The sequence below is a fragment of the Takifugu rubripes genome, chromosome 21, assembly GCF_901000725.2.
Source record: "Takifugu rubripes chromosome 21, fTakRub1.2, whole genome shotgun sequence".
NCBI lineage: Eukaryota > Metazoa > Chordata > Actinopteri > Tetraodontiformes > Tetraodontidae > Takifugu > Takifugu rubripes.
This window is the reverse complement of record NC_042305.1, coordinates 547,577-562,955: the sequence shown is the minus strand read 5'-3', so window position 1 is coordinate 562,955 and position 15,379 is coordinate 547,577. Positions and strand designations below refer to the sequence as shown.

The following is a 15,379-nucleotide window of genomic DNA, read 5'->3' as shown; positions in this document are numbered from 1 at the left end:
GCAGGGAGGAGGAGCACAGGGAGGAGGGCAGGGAGGAGCACAGGGAGGAGCTCAGGGAGGAGGGCAGGAGGAGCACAGGGAGGAGCTCAGGGAGGAGGGCAGGGAGGAGGAGCACAGGGAGGAGGGCAGGAGGAGCTCTAGGGAGGAGGGCAGGAGGAGCACAGGGAGGAGGGCAGGAGGAGCACAGGGAGGAGGGCAGGGAGGAGCACAGGGAGGAGGGCAGGAGGAGCACAGGGAGGAGGGCAGGAGGGGCACAGGGAGGAGGGCAGGAGGAGCTCAGGGAGGAGGGCAGGAGGAGCACAGGGAGGAGGGCAGGAGGAGCTCAGGGAGGAGGGCAGGAGGAGCACAGGGAGGAGGGCAGGAGGAGCACAGGGAGGAGGGCAGGGAGGAGGAGCACAGGGAGGAGGGCAGGGAGGAGGAGCACAGGAGGAGGGCAGGGAGGAGGAGCACAGGGAGGAGGGCAGGAGGAGCACAGGGAGGAGGGCAGGAGGAGCACAGGGAGGAGCTCAGGGAGGAGGGCAGGAGGAGCACAGGGAGGAGGGCAGGACGAGCTCAGGGAGGAGCTCAGGGAGGAGGGCAGGAGGAGCACAGGGAGGAGGGCAAGAGGAGCTCAGGGAGGAGGGCAGGAGGAGCTCAGGGAGGAGGGCAGGAGGAGCTCAGGGAGGAGGGCAGGGAGGAGGGCAGGAGGAGGCAGGGAGGAGGGCAGGAGGAGCTCAGGGAGGAGGGCCGGGAGGAGGGCAGGAGGGGCACAGGGAGGAGGGCAGGAGGAGCACAGGGAGGAGCTCAGGGAGAAGGGCAGGAGGATCTCAGGGAGGAGCACAGGGAGGAGGGCAGGAGGAGCTCGTGGAGGAGCACAGGGCTTCCCTGCGTGCAGCCAGTAACAGCTGACGTAGTGCTCATGAGCAAGTGTGTGGAGTTGGATGTTCTCACCACTGGAAGTCCTGCAGAGGCAGGAGCAGCTGGCCCCGCCCACTAAGGAAGTCCTGCAGAGGCAGGAGCAGCTGGCCCCGCCCACTAAGGAAGTCCTGCAGAGGCAGGAGCAGCTGGCCCCGCCCACTAAGGAAGTCCTGCAGAGGCAGGAGCAGCTGGCCCCGCCCACTAAGGAAGTCCTGCAGAGGCAGGAGCAGCTGGCCCCGCCCACTAAGGAAGTCCTGCAGAGGCAGGAGCAGCTGGCCCCGCCCACTAAGGAAGCTCCAGCTGCCTGTTTGAGTTTAGCCTGACAACCATATTAATTAATAGGAAGATCATTGCATCCAGCAGGGTGGTGCAGCTGGAGCTCTGCGTCACCTCCTGACGGGTGCACGTGCACGTGCACGGTTCTCCAACATCTCTGTTAGATCACCTTCATGTGTTGCTGGATTGTGTAGACCATAAACACACACATAAATGACCTTAGAGCTCATTTCATGTTGGGTTGGAGGAACTTTTCATGTCAGGAATATTAATATTATCACCACTATGGTTTCTTTTCATTTTATGGTTTGATGTTTCACATCTGTTGAGGGTCTGAATATATAATGTCCCACACAAAAAGTGCTCGACAACGTAATGAGGCTAATTGACTTTTTGTAATTAGAAGACAGAGTTTAAAATGAGATCCTGCAAAAGCAGCACCTAGAGAAATGAGTGTTACGTTATATTAATGCAACAATCAGGTGTCAAGATGATGTTATTTACAATGTGTACAATCTTTAATGTATATACAGTTAAGAGGATATTTATGACTTCCATAACTGTCTTCACTCTTTCAACCATTGAAATATACCCAGACGTCCTCCAGACCCTTTTCTAATGATGGATCCTAAGACATACAGGTTTACTGTATCTATATTATACAGTGTCTACTGTATCTATATTATACAGTGTCTACTGTATCTATATTATACAGTGTCTACTGTATCCCTATTATACAGTATCTACTGTATCTATATTATACAGTATCTACTGTATATATTATAAGTATCTACTGTATCTATATTATACAGTATCTACTGTATCTATATTATACAGTATCTACTTTATCTATATTATACAGTATCTACTGTATATATTATACAGTGTCTACTATATCTATATTATACAGTATCTACTGTATATATTATACAGTATCTACTGTATCCATATTATACAGTATCTACTGTATCCATATTATACAGTATCTACTATATCTATATTATACAGTATCTACTGTATATATTATACAGTATCTACTGTATCCATATTATACAGTATCTACTGTATCCATATTATACAGTATCTACTGTATCTATATTATACAGTATCTACTTTATCTATATTATACAGTATCTACTGTATATATTATACAGTATCTACTTTATCTATATTATACAACACTACAGCACTAAGGACGGGGGATTTCCACCCCCGCAGTTCTTGTCATGTGATTTTCATTGTGTTGCTGCTGTCTGAGGTTCATGGGTCCTTGAGTAGCTTCAGGCGGCTCATGCTGTCATTAGCGGTGCCTTTGTTTCCTCCTCCCGGATATATGCTTTTTTTTCAAGAGGCATGCGTTCGGGTGATTTTCACCCAACCTTCGTGAGAGAGAGGAACATATTTTACGAGTGGAATTCCACGTTTGTGTGTTTTAGCTCAGGCGCTCGTTGCACTTTTCAGAGGAACCAACATTCAGGCCACATTCTCTGCCCCAACCTGTCACAGGCTTGGTTACTCTGGCATGCTAACACATGAGTAACATGTAGCTAATGTTAATTTATATCTACAAACCTAAGCTTTTAGCTACCTAGCTACAAATAAAGTTGTAGCACTTAGGAAAAAAGAAATGTCCAGAGATTCAGTCAAATACCTGAGACGAAAATACAAGAGCTTCTGTTCAGGGAAAACCTTGATCAAGACCTTGATCATGTGGAAGCAGAGGTGATGGATGACAGTGACGGTGATAAAGACTCCATACCAGAACCAAGGGAATGAGGATGAGGACGAGCATGTGGCATTGAGCCCTAGCACTTCAAGTCATGAGAGAAAAATAATGCGACACAATGATTGTGGTATTCCTACCACCAGACAAATGGCCACCCCAGGACCTGATGCCTCTAGATCTACGGCCCTTCCTACTTCCCCTGCCACACCTCAAGCTGGTCGCAGAGGAAGAAGACGACGTCATAAGGATGAGTATGATGGTGTGTCCCCTGTTGAGAGATTTGGAAACAGCTTCTATAGGGGTTTTTGGGTTCAGACATCAGTAACCACCAGGACAGCGGCACAGAACGTTAGGCCTGCTTTGACACCAGGACCAACACCCCTGAGAAGAGATCCACATTTTGAGCTTTTGAGGACCAAATCAGCAACGAAATCATGACATGGACAAACATCCGTGTTGATGCTGAAGCTGCAAAATATCAGAGGACAGCTACAGTTGAGAGGACAGCAGCAGCAGAGGTGCGTGCAATGCTGGGGATTTTTCTATTTAGTGGTAGTCAGCAGGACATGTGGAACCCCCAGTTCTGGGGTACCTGTGCACCGTGCTGCTATGTCTGAGGGTCGCTTTTCATTCCTCCTTGCCTTTCTGCAATTTGCTAAGCCTGACACAAGGCAGGAAAGTAGAAAAATATGGGACATATTCAAGGAAAACTACAAAGTTGTATGTGCCCGGGGCAACATAACTGGATGAACAGCTGTGGCTTTTAGAGGGAGGTGTCCATTTAGGCTGTACATCCCCAACAAACCTGCCAAATATGGAGTCAAGCTTGTCCTTTTCAATGATGTCCACAGCAAGTACCTCTTAGCAGGGAAACCAAACCTGGGTAAAAAATACCTGGGGATGCCATACCTGGGGATACCAAACCTGGGGATACCATACCTGGGGATACCAAACCTGGGGATACCATACCTGGGGATACCAAACCTGGGGATACCATACCTGGGGATACCAAACCTGGGGATACCATACCTGGGGATGCCAAACCCGGGGATACCAAACCTGGGGATACCATACCTGGGGATGCCAAACCTGGGGATACCATACCTGGGGATGCCAAACCTGGGGATACCAAACCTGGGGATACCATACCTGGGGATGCCAAACCTGGGGATACCATACCTGGGGAAGTAGGTGACACAACAACGAGGGGGTCAACGTCTTGGCCATCATTTTACCGAGGAGCTGACTGAGCAACATCACCAGACAAACAGGACTGTGACCCCTGATAATTGTGCCACTGCCGATCGACCTGCTGGACCACTGTGGCCTGACCCTTGTGGGGACGGTGACAGCAAACAAGAGCGATCCCACGTGATCATAAATAAAGAAATTCGCACGGCAGGCTCCAGAGCTTTTCTTTTCACCAGAGCTAACTTTGGTGACCTTCCTCGTGATGCAGCTTCTAAAAAGAAGCTTGCACTACTCTTGTCATCCATGCACACAGGAGGAAGGGAGAAGGGAAGTGTTGGTACTTTGGTCCACTGTGTGTATGATGAACGCTGGTGTGAAGAACTCTTCGATCATACACAAGGATGCCATGAAGAAGAATGTCATGAAGAAAGGTGACACACAATCGAAGCGGAGGCAGTAGATGGCTTTGGCAGGGGCCCTCATGAAGAGGGTCCCCTCTTTACATTAGCTCAGAATCCTTCTCACAACTACCTAAAATGTTGCCTAAACCGCTCCCTGTGGTCACATTAATACCAGCCATTATATGCTGATCAAATCCACCACTGAGTCTTCTCCTTCTCACCCTGCTACGCAGACAAACTCTGATTGGCTGTGGGACAGAACCCCCTCTGATTGGCTGAGGAACAGAACCCCCCTCTGATTGGCTGAGGAACAGAACCCCCCTCTGATTGGCTGAGGAACAGAACCCCCCTCTGATTGGCTGTGGGACAGAACCCCCCTCTGATTGGCTGTGGGACAGAACCCCCCTCTGATTGGCTGAGGGACAGAACCCCCTCTGATTGGCTGAGGGACAGAACCCCCTCTGATTGGCTGAGGGACAGAACCCCCTCTGATTGGCTGAGGGACCCTGCCTTGGCTCCATGGACTGGAACAGAAGGGTCTGCAGGACAGCAGAGATTTGTGATTTGTGGGGAAGATTCGAGCAGTTGTAGTTGTGGATTATAAGAACACAAATATTTTACAGACATTGAAACATTTATTGTCATTCATTTATTTTCACATATTCAGTTTGTCCACGACTTCACATTGTTTGATTCCAGTGAGCAAAAGTGTTTTTAACTGCAACAATCGGAGCTAAAGTGTGTGGTTTTGACCCGGAACAAGTGGTTGAACCCTCTCACCAGGAGACCTTCCCAGACGTGTTATGGAGCTACATCTTGGCCCTGCTGAAGGCACCTGCTCCTTCCCGTCACAGCTCAGTTTGAAGGTTTGAACTCACCTAAAAATAAGAATGTAAAGAGCACAAAGTCTTCTTTCATCAGCTGGTTGATTCCAGCCGGGAACTGTCACAGAACCCAAGTCTGGGTGTTTTCATATTGGTGGTCTTCTTCCGTGATCATTGATCACCCTCAAACAAATGACTGGAGCCTTTGGAACAGGTGTTTTATTAGCTGAACAGACGCCTCAGCACTCCTGGAGGTCAGTGTTCATCACAGCACTGTAGTCACAGAGAATCACACTCACAGCACAACAATAATCAATGACCTAATCAATCACCAACAAGATGGAAGCTCCAACACATGGAGCCAAAAACAGGGAGAAGACGACAACAGCAAAACCACTCTGGCTCTCCCCCTCTCAAGGCTTCATCTCACTCGGCTTCTCCAGCCACGTCACAGTCGATCTGCTACTGAAGGACAAGCGTAGAGTCAATAAAGCAGGAGGGGGTTCAGCCTCACACACACCGGGGGAGCAGGTGGAGCTCTGCGCTGGTCCTCTCAAAGACTGGACTCCTACAGCTAAGCTAGTTTAGATTTACTGAACACAGTAACAGAACACAAAGGAGCACAGTCAGAGTCAACCCAACCGTGTACAGCGTGTGGGGAGGGGGGGGGGGGGGCACTGCTCTGCTCCTCGTGCATTTACACCCAAACGTCTTCATTCTGCCGCCGCCGCCTCGGGCTCTTCTGCTGCAGCACTGGGGTCCAGGAAGTCTGCGTGCTGGAGGTCCTTCAGGTATTTAGGTGGAGTAAGAATGTGAGTGGAACCTGCGCATGAAAGGAGCAGATTGTGGCTGTGAGGAGTAACTCCCTGAACGGCTCTAGAGACCAGGACGGGAAGCCTCCAGAGGGAGTCCGAGAAGGTGAGTCTGAGGCCACTCACCGATCAGGGCCTCCCACTTGCCATTGGCCTGGGTGACCTCATACACACAGCGCATCTCACTGTACGTCACCCCCCCAATGATGAAGACTATGATCCTGGGTCCTGTCTTCATCTCCGTGGGGCCCCTGTTTTTGTGCCAGTTACCATAGCGAGCGCTGTGAAAGTAGAAGGACTGGTTAGTGGTTCCTTCTGCCGCCTCGCAGCGTAAAGGTTGGGGGTTCAAACCCTCCGTGTGGGATGAGCATGTTGGGTCTGGGTCCCCCCCCCCACACACACACACATATCTAAACATACCTGAAGAATCAGTGATGCTGCTAATGGAACACACACTCACCTGGAAGGAGCACTGGCCTTAGCCGACACCTGTCGCTGGGAGATGTATGGATACAGCTTGGAATCCAGTTTGTCCTCGATGGCATCCTAAAGGTGAAAAGGTTTGGACAGTTACCGTCAGAGACGTCCAGGCTCATGGACGACAGCAGGCTGAAACTGTCTCCTGTACACTGGCGTGAAGGGACATGAGACGGAGACTAGGGGGGCCCGGGAGGTCACCTCAGGCTCTCTGATCCTGACACCTCTCAGAGCTGCTGGACAAGAGACAACTGCCTCTGGATCTGTGATCAGCTGACTGATCCACAAGTGTGTGTGTGTGTATGTGTGTGTGTGTGTGTGTGTGGGAGGGGGGGGGGGGTCAGTTGTGTATATCTATACAGCGGTGGATTTGCTGGCTGGTCTGGATCAGAGTTCTCTAACAAAGAGCAGGAACAACGAGGCCCCAATGCTGCTGCTGTGAGTCCACCAGAGACCTTTGAAATCCTCCCTTCTCCAGCAGAGGTACCTCAATGAGATCCTTCACCAGAGGAGTCCACCTGGAGAGCTGGTAGGTCTGTTCACTGATTCGCTCCTTCCGGTCTGGTTTCTTTGCTTTCTTGGATGTGGCCTGTCAGAAACCACAGAGCTGCTGTTGAAACCTGCTGGAAACCAGTTAAAACCAGCTCCCAGGTAACTGCTGGTCCTGATCCATGAGAGCTCACCTCTGACACTATGGGGATACCCATGTGGGCCATGTTGGAGATGATGTCACTGTCCTCCGGAGGGATGCTGGCATGCTGAAGAAGCTTGCACAGGTTCTCCTCAGTCACACCTGACAGGTGACACACAGGCAACACACAGTCAGGTCAGGCAACACACACAGGCAGCACACAGTCAGGTCAGGCAACACACACAGGCAGCACACACAGGCAGCACACAGTCAGGTCAGGCAACACACACAGGCAGCACACAGTCAGGTCAGGCAACACACACAGGCAGCACACAGTCAGGTCAGGCAATACACACAGGCAGCACACAGTCAGGTCAGGCAATACACACAGGCAACACACAGTCAGGACAGGCAATACACACAGGCAGCACACAGTCAGGTCAGGCAACACACACAGGCAGCACACAGTCAGGTCAGGCAATACACACAGGCAGCACACAGTCAGGTCAGGCAATACACACAGGCAACACACAGTCAGGACAGGCAATACACACAGGCAACACACAGTCAGGTCAGGCAACACACACAGGCAGCACACAGTCAGGTCATGCAATACACACAGGCAGCACACAGTCAGGACAGGCAATACACACAGGCAGCACACAGTCAGGTCAGGCAACACACACAGGCAGCACACAGTCAGGTCAGGCAACACACACAGGCAGCACACAGTCAGGTCAGGCAACACACACAGGCAGCACACAGTCAGGTCAGGCAACACACACAGGCAGCACACACAGGCAGCACACAGTCAGGTCAGGCAACACACAGGCAGCACACAGTCAGGTCAGGCAATACACACAGGCAGCACACAGTCAGGTCAGGCAATACACACAGGCAGCACACAGTCAGGTCAGGCAATACACACAGGCAACACACAGTCAGGTCATGCAATACACACAGGCAGCACACAGTCAGGTCAGGCAACACACACAGGCAGCACACAGTCAGGTCAGGCAACACACACAGGCAGCACACAGTCAGGTCAGGCAACACACACACAGGCAGCACACAGTCAGGTCAGGCAATACACACAGGCAGCACACAGTCAGGTCATGCAATACACACAGGCAGCACACAGTCAGGTCAGGCAATACACACAGGCAGCACACAGTCAGGTCAGGCAACACACACAGGCAGCACACAGTCAGGTCAGGCAGCACACACAGGCAGCACACAGTCAGGACAGGCAATACACACAGGCAGCACACAGTCAGGTCAGGCAATACACACAGGCAGCACACAGTCAGGTCAGGCAACACACACAGGCAGCACACAGTCAGGTCAGGCAACACACACAGGCAGCACACAGTCAGGTCAGGCAACACACACATGCAACACACAGTCAGGTCAGGCAACACACACAGGCAACACACAGTCAGGTCAGGCAATACACACAGGCAGCACACAGTCAGGTCAGGCAATACACACAGGCAGCACACAGTCAGGTCAGGCAACACACACAGGCAGCACACAGTCAGGTCAGGCAACACACACAGGCAGCACACAGTCAGGTCAGGCAACACACACAGGCAGCACATAGTCAGGTCAGGCAATACACACAGGCAGCACACAGTCAGGTCAGGCAACACACACAGGCAACACACAGTCAGGTCAGGCAACACACACAGGCAGCACACAGTCAGGTCATGCAACACACACAGGCAGCACACAGTCAGGTCATGCAACACACACAGGCAGCACACAGTCAGGTCAGGCAATACACACAGGCAGCACACAGTCAGGTCAGGCAACACACACAGGCAGCACACAGTCAGGTCATGCAACACACACAGGCAGCACACAGTCAGGTCATGCAATACACACAGGCAGCACACAGTCAGGACAGGCAATACACACAGGCAGCACACAGTCAGGTCAGGCAACACACACAGGCAGCACACAGTCAGGTCAGGCAACACACACAGGCAGCACACAGTCAGGTCAGGCAACACACACAGGCAGCACACAGTCAGGTCAGGCAATACACACAGGCAGCACACAGTCAGGTCAGGCAACACACACAGGCAACACACAGTCAGGTCATGCAATACACACAGGCAGCACACAGTCAGGTCAGGCAACACACAGTCAGGTCAGGCAATACACACAGGCAGCACACAGTCAGGTCAGGCAATACACACAGGCAACACACAGTCAGGTCATGCAATACACACAGGCAGCACACAGTCAGGTCATGCAACACACACAGGCAGCACACAGTCAGGTCAGGCAACACACACAGGCAGCACACAGTCAGGTCATGCAATACACACAGGCAGCACACAGTCAGGTCATGCAACACACACAGGCAGCACACAGTCAGGTCAGGCAATACACACAGGCAACACACAGTCAGGTCATGCAATACACACAGGCAGCACACAGTCAGGTCATGCAATACACACAGGCAGCACACAGTCAGGTCATGCAATACAAACAGGCAGCACACAGTCAGGTCAGGCAACACACACAGGCAGCACACAGTCAGGTCAGGCAACACACACAGGCAGCACACAGTCAGGTCAGGCAACACACACAGGCAGCACACAGTCAGGTCAGGCAACACACACAGGCAGCACACAGTCAGGACAGGCAATACACACAGGCAGCACACAGTCAGGTCAGGCAACACACACAGGCAGCACACAGTCAGGTCAGGCAACACACAGGCAGCACACAGTCAGGTCATGCAATACACACAGGCAGCACACAGTCAGGTCAGGCAACACACAGGCAGCACACAGTCAGGTCATGCAATACACACAGGCAGCACACAGTCAGGTCAGGCAATACACACAGGCAGCACACAGTCAGGACAGGCAACACACACAGGCAGCACACAGTCAGGTCAGGCAACACACACAGGCAGCACACAGTCAGGTCAGGCAACACACACAGGCAGCACACAGTCAGGTCAGGCAACACACACAGGCAGCACACAGTCAGGTCAGGCAATACACACAGGCAGCACACAGTCAGGTCAGGCAATACACACAGGCAGCACACAGTCAGGTCAGGCAACACACAGGCAGCACACAGTCAGGTGCCAACGCTCCTGCGTCGTGTGTCCAACAAGGCGGGTTCAGGAGGAGCTGAGTCTTTCCTGTGGTCTGGTGTTACTGGCCCTGATACTGTCCCAGTTAACCGAGGTGATCACACCCAGGAACACACCCAGGGACTCCTGGACATGTTACACCTGACAGGAACCTCGAGAGTCTCCCAGAAGGTTCCTGTCCTGTCCTGAGGGACGTGCTTTCATGCTCATCTCAAACACACACTGACCGTTCTTCAGGAAGATGTAGAGCAGGATGATGCGGATCTTGTCCAGCACTGAGACGTTGGCGTCCAGCAGGACTGGCACAATCAGCCTCATTGGGTCCTTGATCTTCTCACCTTCTGCATCCACGGCCATGGCCAGGTCCTGAGGGACAGCACAAGGACATCAGCAGTTTGTCCAGTCCAAAACCAGGACGAATAATGGTGAGCTAAAGAGGAAAATAGAGCCTGTTTAGGACTGATGTGAATCCAGGAGGGCAGCAACGCCCACATGGTGACCTTCAGTGAGACCCCCCTCTCCTCCCCTCCCCTCCCCTCTCTCCTCCCCTCTCCTCTCCTCCCCTCTCCTCTCCTCTCCTCCCCTCCCCTCTCCTCTCCTCCCCTCTCCTCTCCTCTCCTCCCCTCTCCTCTCCCTATCCTCTCCTCCCCTCTCCTCTCCTCCTCTCCTCTCCTCCCCTCTCCCCTCCTCCTCCTCTCCTCTCCTCTCCTCTCCTCCCCTCTCCTCCCCTCTCCCCTCCTCCTCCCCTCCCCTCTCCTCTCCTCTCCTCCCCTCCCCTCCTCTCTCCTCTCCTCTCCCCTCCTCCTCCTCTCCTCTCCTCTCTCCTCTCCCCTCCTCCTCCTCTCCTCTCCTCTCTCCCCCTCTCCTCTCTCCTCCCCCCTCCCCTCTCCTCTCCTCCCCCCTCCTCTCCTCCTCTCCTCTCCTCCCCTCTCCCCTCCTCTCCTCTCCTCTCCTCTCCTCCCCTCTCCCCTCCTCCTCCTCTCCTCTCCTCTCTCCCCCTCTCCTCTCTCCTCCCCCCTCCCCTCTCCTCCCCTCCTCTCCTCCACTCTCCTCTCTCCTCCCTCTCCTCTCCTCCCCTCTCCCCTCCCCTCCCCCCTCTCTTTCCTCCTCCCCTCTCCCCTCCTCCTCCTCTCCTCTCCTCTCTCCCCCTCTCCTCTCTCCTCCCCCCCTCCCCTCTCCTCCCCTCCTCTCCTCCACTCTCCTCTCTCCTCCCTCTCCTCTCCTCCCCTCTCCCCTCCCCCCTCTCTTTCCTCCTCTCCTCTCCTCTCCTCTCCTCTCCTCTCCTCTCCTCTCCTCTCCTCTCCTCTCCTCTCCTCTCCTCTCCCCTCCCCTCAGGTCAGGTCAGGTCAGGTCAGGTCAGGTCAGGTCAGGTCAGGAGTGACACTGGTGCCTCCTGACCTGACAGGTCAGCACATATAATCGCTGCTAGCTCCAGTTCAGCTGGGAGACCAGAGACCTTTGGACCTTTGGGCCTGTGAGGGAGACAGGTGGACGAACAGACGAGTCTCACCTGTTCCACGCGGCAGAGCTTGTCCACGGTGCCCTGGTAGTGGTTCATGCAGTCTTCTGCCAGGTGCAGGTGGGTTGAATACTGAGGGGAGAGATGTTGTCTGTGAGGCTGAGGATGGACTGAACAGGAAGGTCTCGTGGTCTCTGTCCAGCAGGCGGACACAGCTTCAGGTTCAGGACTACAAGGCAGAGGGTTGTGGTCCTACCTTACTGAGCTCCTTCTGGTACTGAGGCATCTTCTTCAGCATTTGAGAAAGTTCTTTAATGGTGGTCTGCAAACACCAAAACCTTAGATTAGTCCAGGAATCTTGGAGGTGCGTCCATGTGTGGGAATGAGAGTATTCCCAAACGTCCAACATGGGAGCCACATCTGAGAGATCCACGTTGGTGGAGTTGAACTGTCACATCAGCCACGACATCCTGGTTCCATTCAGCTTGTTGCCCCTATTAAGGTCTAATTAACCAATTTAAGCAATAAACACGACGGAGATCACGGTGACCACCCAGAGAGCCTGTCTCTCCTATGGAGCTATGAGTCAAGGTCTTCTAGAGGACCACAGCAACGGGACATGCTGCCCTCCAGACACCCCCTGCTGTGAAGCATCAACGAGGGATCCTCTACCTTTTCTCCAGTGTTCATCTTCTTGCTGGCAGAGAACTCTTTCAGAGATCGAGTCACAGCGCTGCAGACAAAAGACAGAAGGTGAAGGTTCCTCTCTGGTCTGGTCCAGGTTAGCTGAAGCAGCACTCACTTTGACACCTCAGCGATGTGTTTGTGCCTGAGAGACATCCACAAGTCATCATCTTCGTCCAGGACAACCTCCTTCATCCGCGTCTCCCCCATCCCACTGGTCTCAAATCTGAAAGAGAAGCACCCGGAGCAGCTGAACCTGATAACATTGGGACCACAGACATGGTCCAGGACACTGGTGATGGAGTCTTCTCTCACCGGCATCTTCACCACATCCACCTGCTCAACAGTTTAACACCAGTATCTACTCAGCAACTCCTTCAGGCTTGTAGACACTGAAGGTCACAGGTGGACGCTGAAGGTCCCACCAGCATCAGAATGGGGGAGAACGGCCATTTAGGTGACTTAGGACGTGGCTGGCTGTTGGTGCCAGCTGGACTGGTGCTGATCTACTGGGATTTGGACCCACAACCCTCTCCAGGGTCTCTCGGTGCCAGCTGAGCATCATGTAAACGCTGCAGCCTCCCTGAACATCTCCCTCACTGTAGGACCACAGTGGACCATCTTCTGATGCTTCTTCCAGCAGGATGCTGCACTATGTCACCGAGCTCAGATCATCTCTAACTGGGTTCTGGACCACGAGGATGAGCTGACTACACTCCAGGAGCCTCCACCAGAGTCACCAGATCTCAGTCCAGGAGAGCAGCTTTGGGATGTGGTGGAACAGGAGGTTCTCTTCAGAACTGTGCAGCAGCTGAGTGATGCTCTCGTGTCAATATGGAGCAGAACCTGAGGAATGGTTCCACCACCTTCTTGGAGTGGGACAAACAGAATTTAGGTGGTTCTGAAGGCAACAGGCGTCCAACCTTGTACTAGTGCGGTGCACCTGATGGGGGTGTCTGGTGGGGGTACAACCCCGACATCATACCCACAGCAAAGTAAAAGCTAGGATGTATCTGAGGAGCCTTTTTTACCTGTAGACATCGTTTTCAATGCCCAGAAGGTCATAGGCCATGGCCTGCAGCGTCAGTTCATGCAGGAGAGGAGACACGGGGTCAAAGCCACGGTCCAGAATCAACAGCTGGGTACGGGACTTGTCTGGACCCTGCAGACATCAGATCACATCTTTGGTAGAGTGTCCCGGATTCACGGTGCAGCTGAGATCTGAGGAGGAACCATCTGAAGCATGTTCACATCTCAAGTTAGGGTAAGGGTTAGGGTTACTGCCCTCAGACTAGGAACCCTACGTTCTAGTTCTGAAAGAAGCAGCACAGCTCAGGTCATTGACACTGGAGGCTCCTGACAATGTTTCTGTAAAGGATGTAGAAGAACCAGGCCAGCCTGGGCGCTCAGGACCACAGGTGGTCTACATATAAACGTATGTCCCATCTGATATCAAGTGTAGTTCATTTCTTTAATCTGGTCCTTTACCTCTCCCATAGTCGGGTCATCAGCCTTGTAGCCGTCCAGCTTCTCCTGAAGCATCTGGGCCAGGACTGCACAGTCCTTGTATTCACTAGGACAACACACTCACAATTACACTCTGGACATCTCCAGACGAGAATGTTGAGAGGTTTGTAGGGCGCTAAGATGATAGCGAGCCTTGTTCTAAACTTGCTGTTAGACTCCTGCTGATGCTGGCGTGTGCCGTGGGAACTGGGCTCACCCTCTGTAACGGACTCCAGGATACTCTTTGAGCGTGGCGCAGAGGGTGGCGAGCTGTTCTGCACAGCGCTCCAGCATGTTGTTCTTCACATCAGCCTTGAAAGGGCTGTAGAAGTCCTGGAAGGCCTCAGCTTTATCCAGAGCAAAGACCTGAACACAAACATTTGTGATGTGAACCAACATTTGACACAAGCCTCCACCTGAACCACAGCTTCTACATCAGGTGCTCACAGCCGCCACGGCAACGGCGTGACCACTCCCTCCACGATGATGCGTGAGTCCTGCTGAATTTAATACCAAGCTAGCGTGAACCTGAAACACGCACACACACACACACACGCGTGTTGACACACTTCTGTGACTTGCTGACAATCCTCTTGCTAAATGCGGCTGTGCTCCTCTGACTGGCTGTACAAGCTGAGCCTTGAGGCCACTGGCCAATCAGGAGGAAGGATGAGTGAAGGGTGGGGGTGAGCGCTATGACGTGGCCCCTCTCCGGATTAACAAGAGGATTGAGCACCAACAGTCAGGTGGTGCAGGAGGCTCATCTGGATCTCTGGACTCTTACAGAGCCCCCTCAAAGGACCTCGTCCCTCAACCCAAGGCAAGGGTTCCGAATGGTCATTTATAGGGGGTATTTGTCCGCAGTCCAGGTCGAATATTGGCTCATGCCTCTTTATGAAAACCTCATGCCGTTGAGGTCATGTGGGACACTAGTCTGAGGGTTACGGGGGCTTGATAGATGTTCCCTCAGGTATAAAGATCTGGACGTCACCAGCGTCTGAAGTATTCACAGATGTAATAAATAGATGGTAATAAATAGTGAGAAGATCAGGGACAACCCCTTTAATGCTGCTGTCATATCTAAAACTATCAACACTCCCATCGTACCTGAGATTCGTAGGGCAGAAAAGCGATGTGGATCTCAGTCAAGGCCTTCATGGCTTTGGAGGCTCGGGATTTGGTCAAAAGTCCAAACAAGGAATCTGGAATTGCTGCAGTCACAGTCATAACAATGGTAATAACAGTTACCATGTGGACACCAAAGTTGTGGAAGAGAATCTGTCAGCCTGCAAGATCCGACTCTTGGGTCGGTTTAGGGACCAGCACACAAAGCGGGTTCCAGTGAGACCAGCAGAGAGGGAGCAGAAAGGATCTACT

At 52.6% G+C, this 15,379-nt stretch overlaps 1 protein-coding gene across 1 annotated transcript in view; it reads right to left on the bottom strand.

Annotated features, from left to right (window-relative positions):
• Positions 1 to 5,125: 5,125 nt before the first annotated feature.
• stxbp1b (syntaxin binding protein 1b) overlaps positions 5,126 to 15,379 on the bottom strand; it is a 15,472-nt gene continuing 5,218 nt past the window's right edge. The window contains exons 6-19 of the mRNA XM_029829611.1: positions 15,110 to 15,213; positions 14,220 to 14,368; positions 13,985 to 14,069; positions 13,528 to 13,658; positions 12,615 to 12,722; positions 12,485 to 12,545; positions 12,069 to 12,134; positions 11,864 to 11,944; positions 10,581 to 10,719; positions 7,288 to 7,397; positions 7,092 to 7,193; positions 6,588 to 6,673; positions 6,254 to 6,408; positions 5,126 to 6,138 (exon numbers count right to left, since the gene is read on the bottom strand). Of these exons, the coding sequence (XP_029685471.1) occupies positions 6,029 to 6,138; positions 6,254 to 6,408; positions 6,588 to 6,673; positions 7,092 to 7,193; positions 7,288 to 7,397; positions 10,581 to 10,719; positions 11,864 to 11,944; positions 12,069 to 12,134; positions 12,485 to 12,545; positions 12,615 to 12,722; positions 13,528 to 13,658; positions 13,985 to 14,069; positions 14,220 to 14,368; positions 15,110 to 15,213 (1,487 nt within the window). The 3' untranslated portion in view covers positions 5,126 to 6,028. The remainder of the gene's footprint in view (positions 6,139 to 6,253; positions 6,409 to 6,587; positions 6,674 to 7,091; positions 7,194 to 7,287; positions 7,398 to 10,580; positions 10,720 to 11,863; positions 11,945 to 12,068; positions 12,135 to 12,484; positions 12,546 to 12,614; positions 12,723 to 13,527; positions 13,659 to 13,984; positions 14,070 to 14,219; positions 14,369 to 15,109; positions 15,214 to 15,379) is intronic.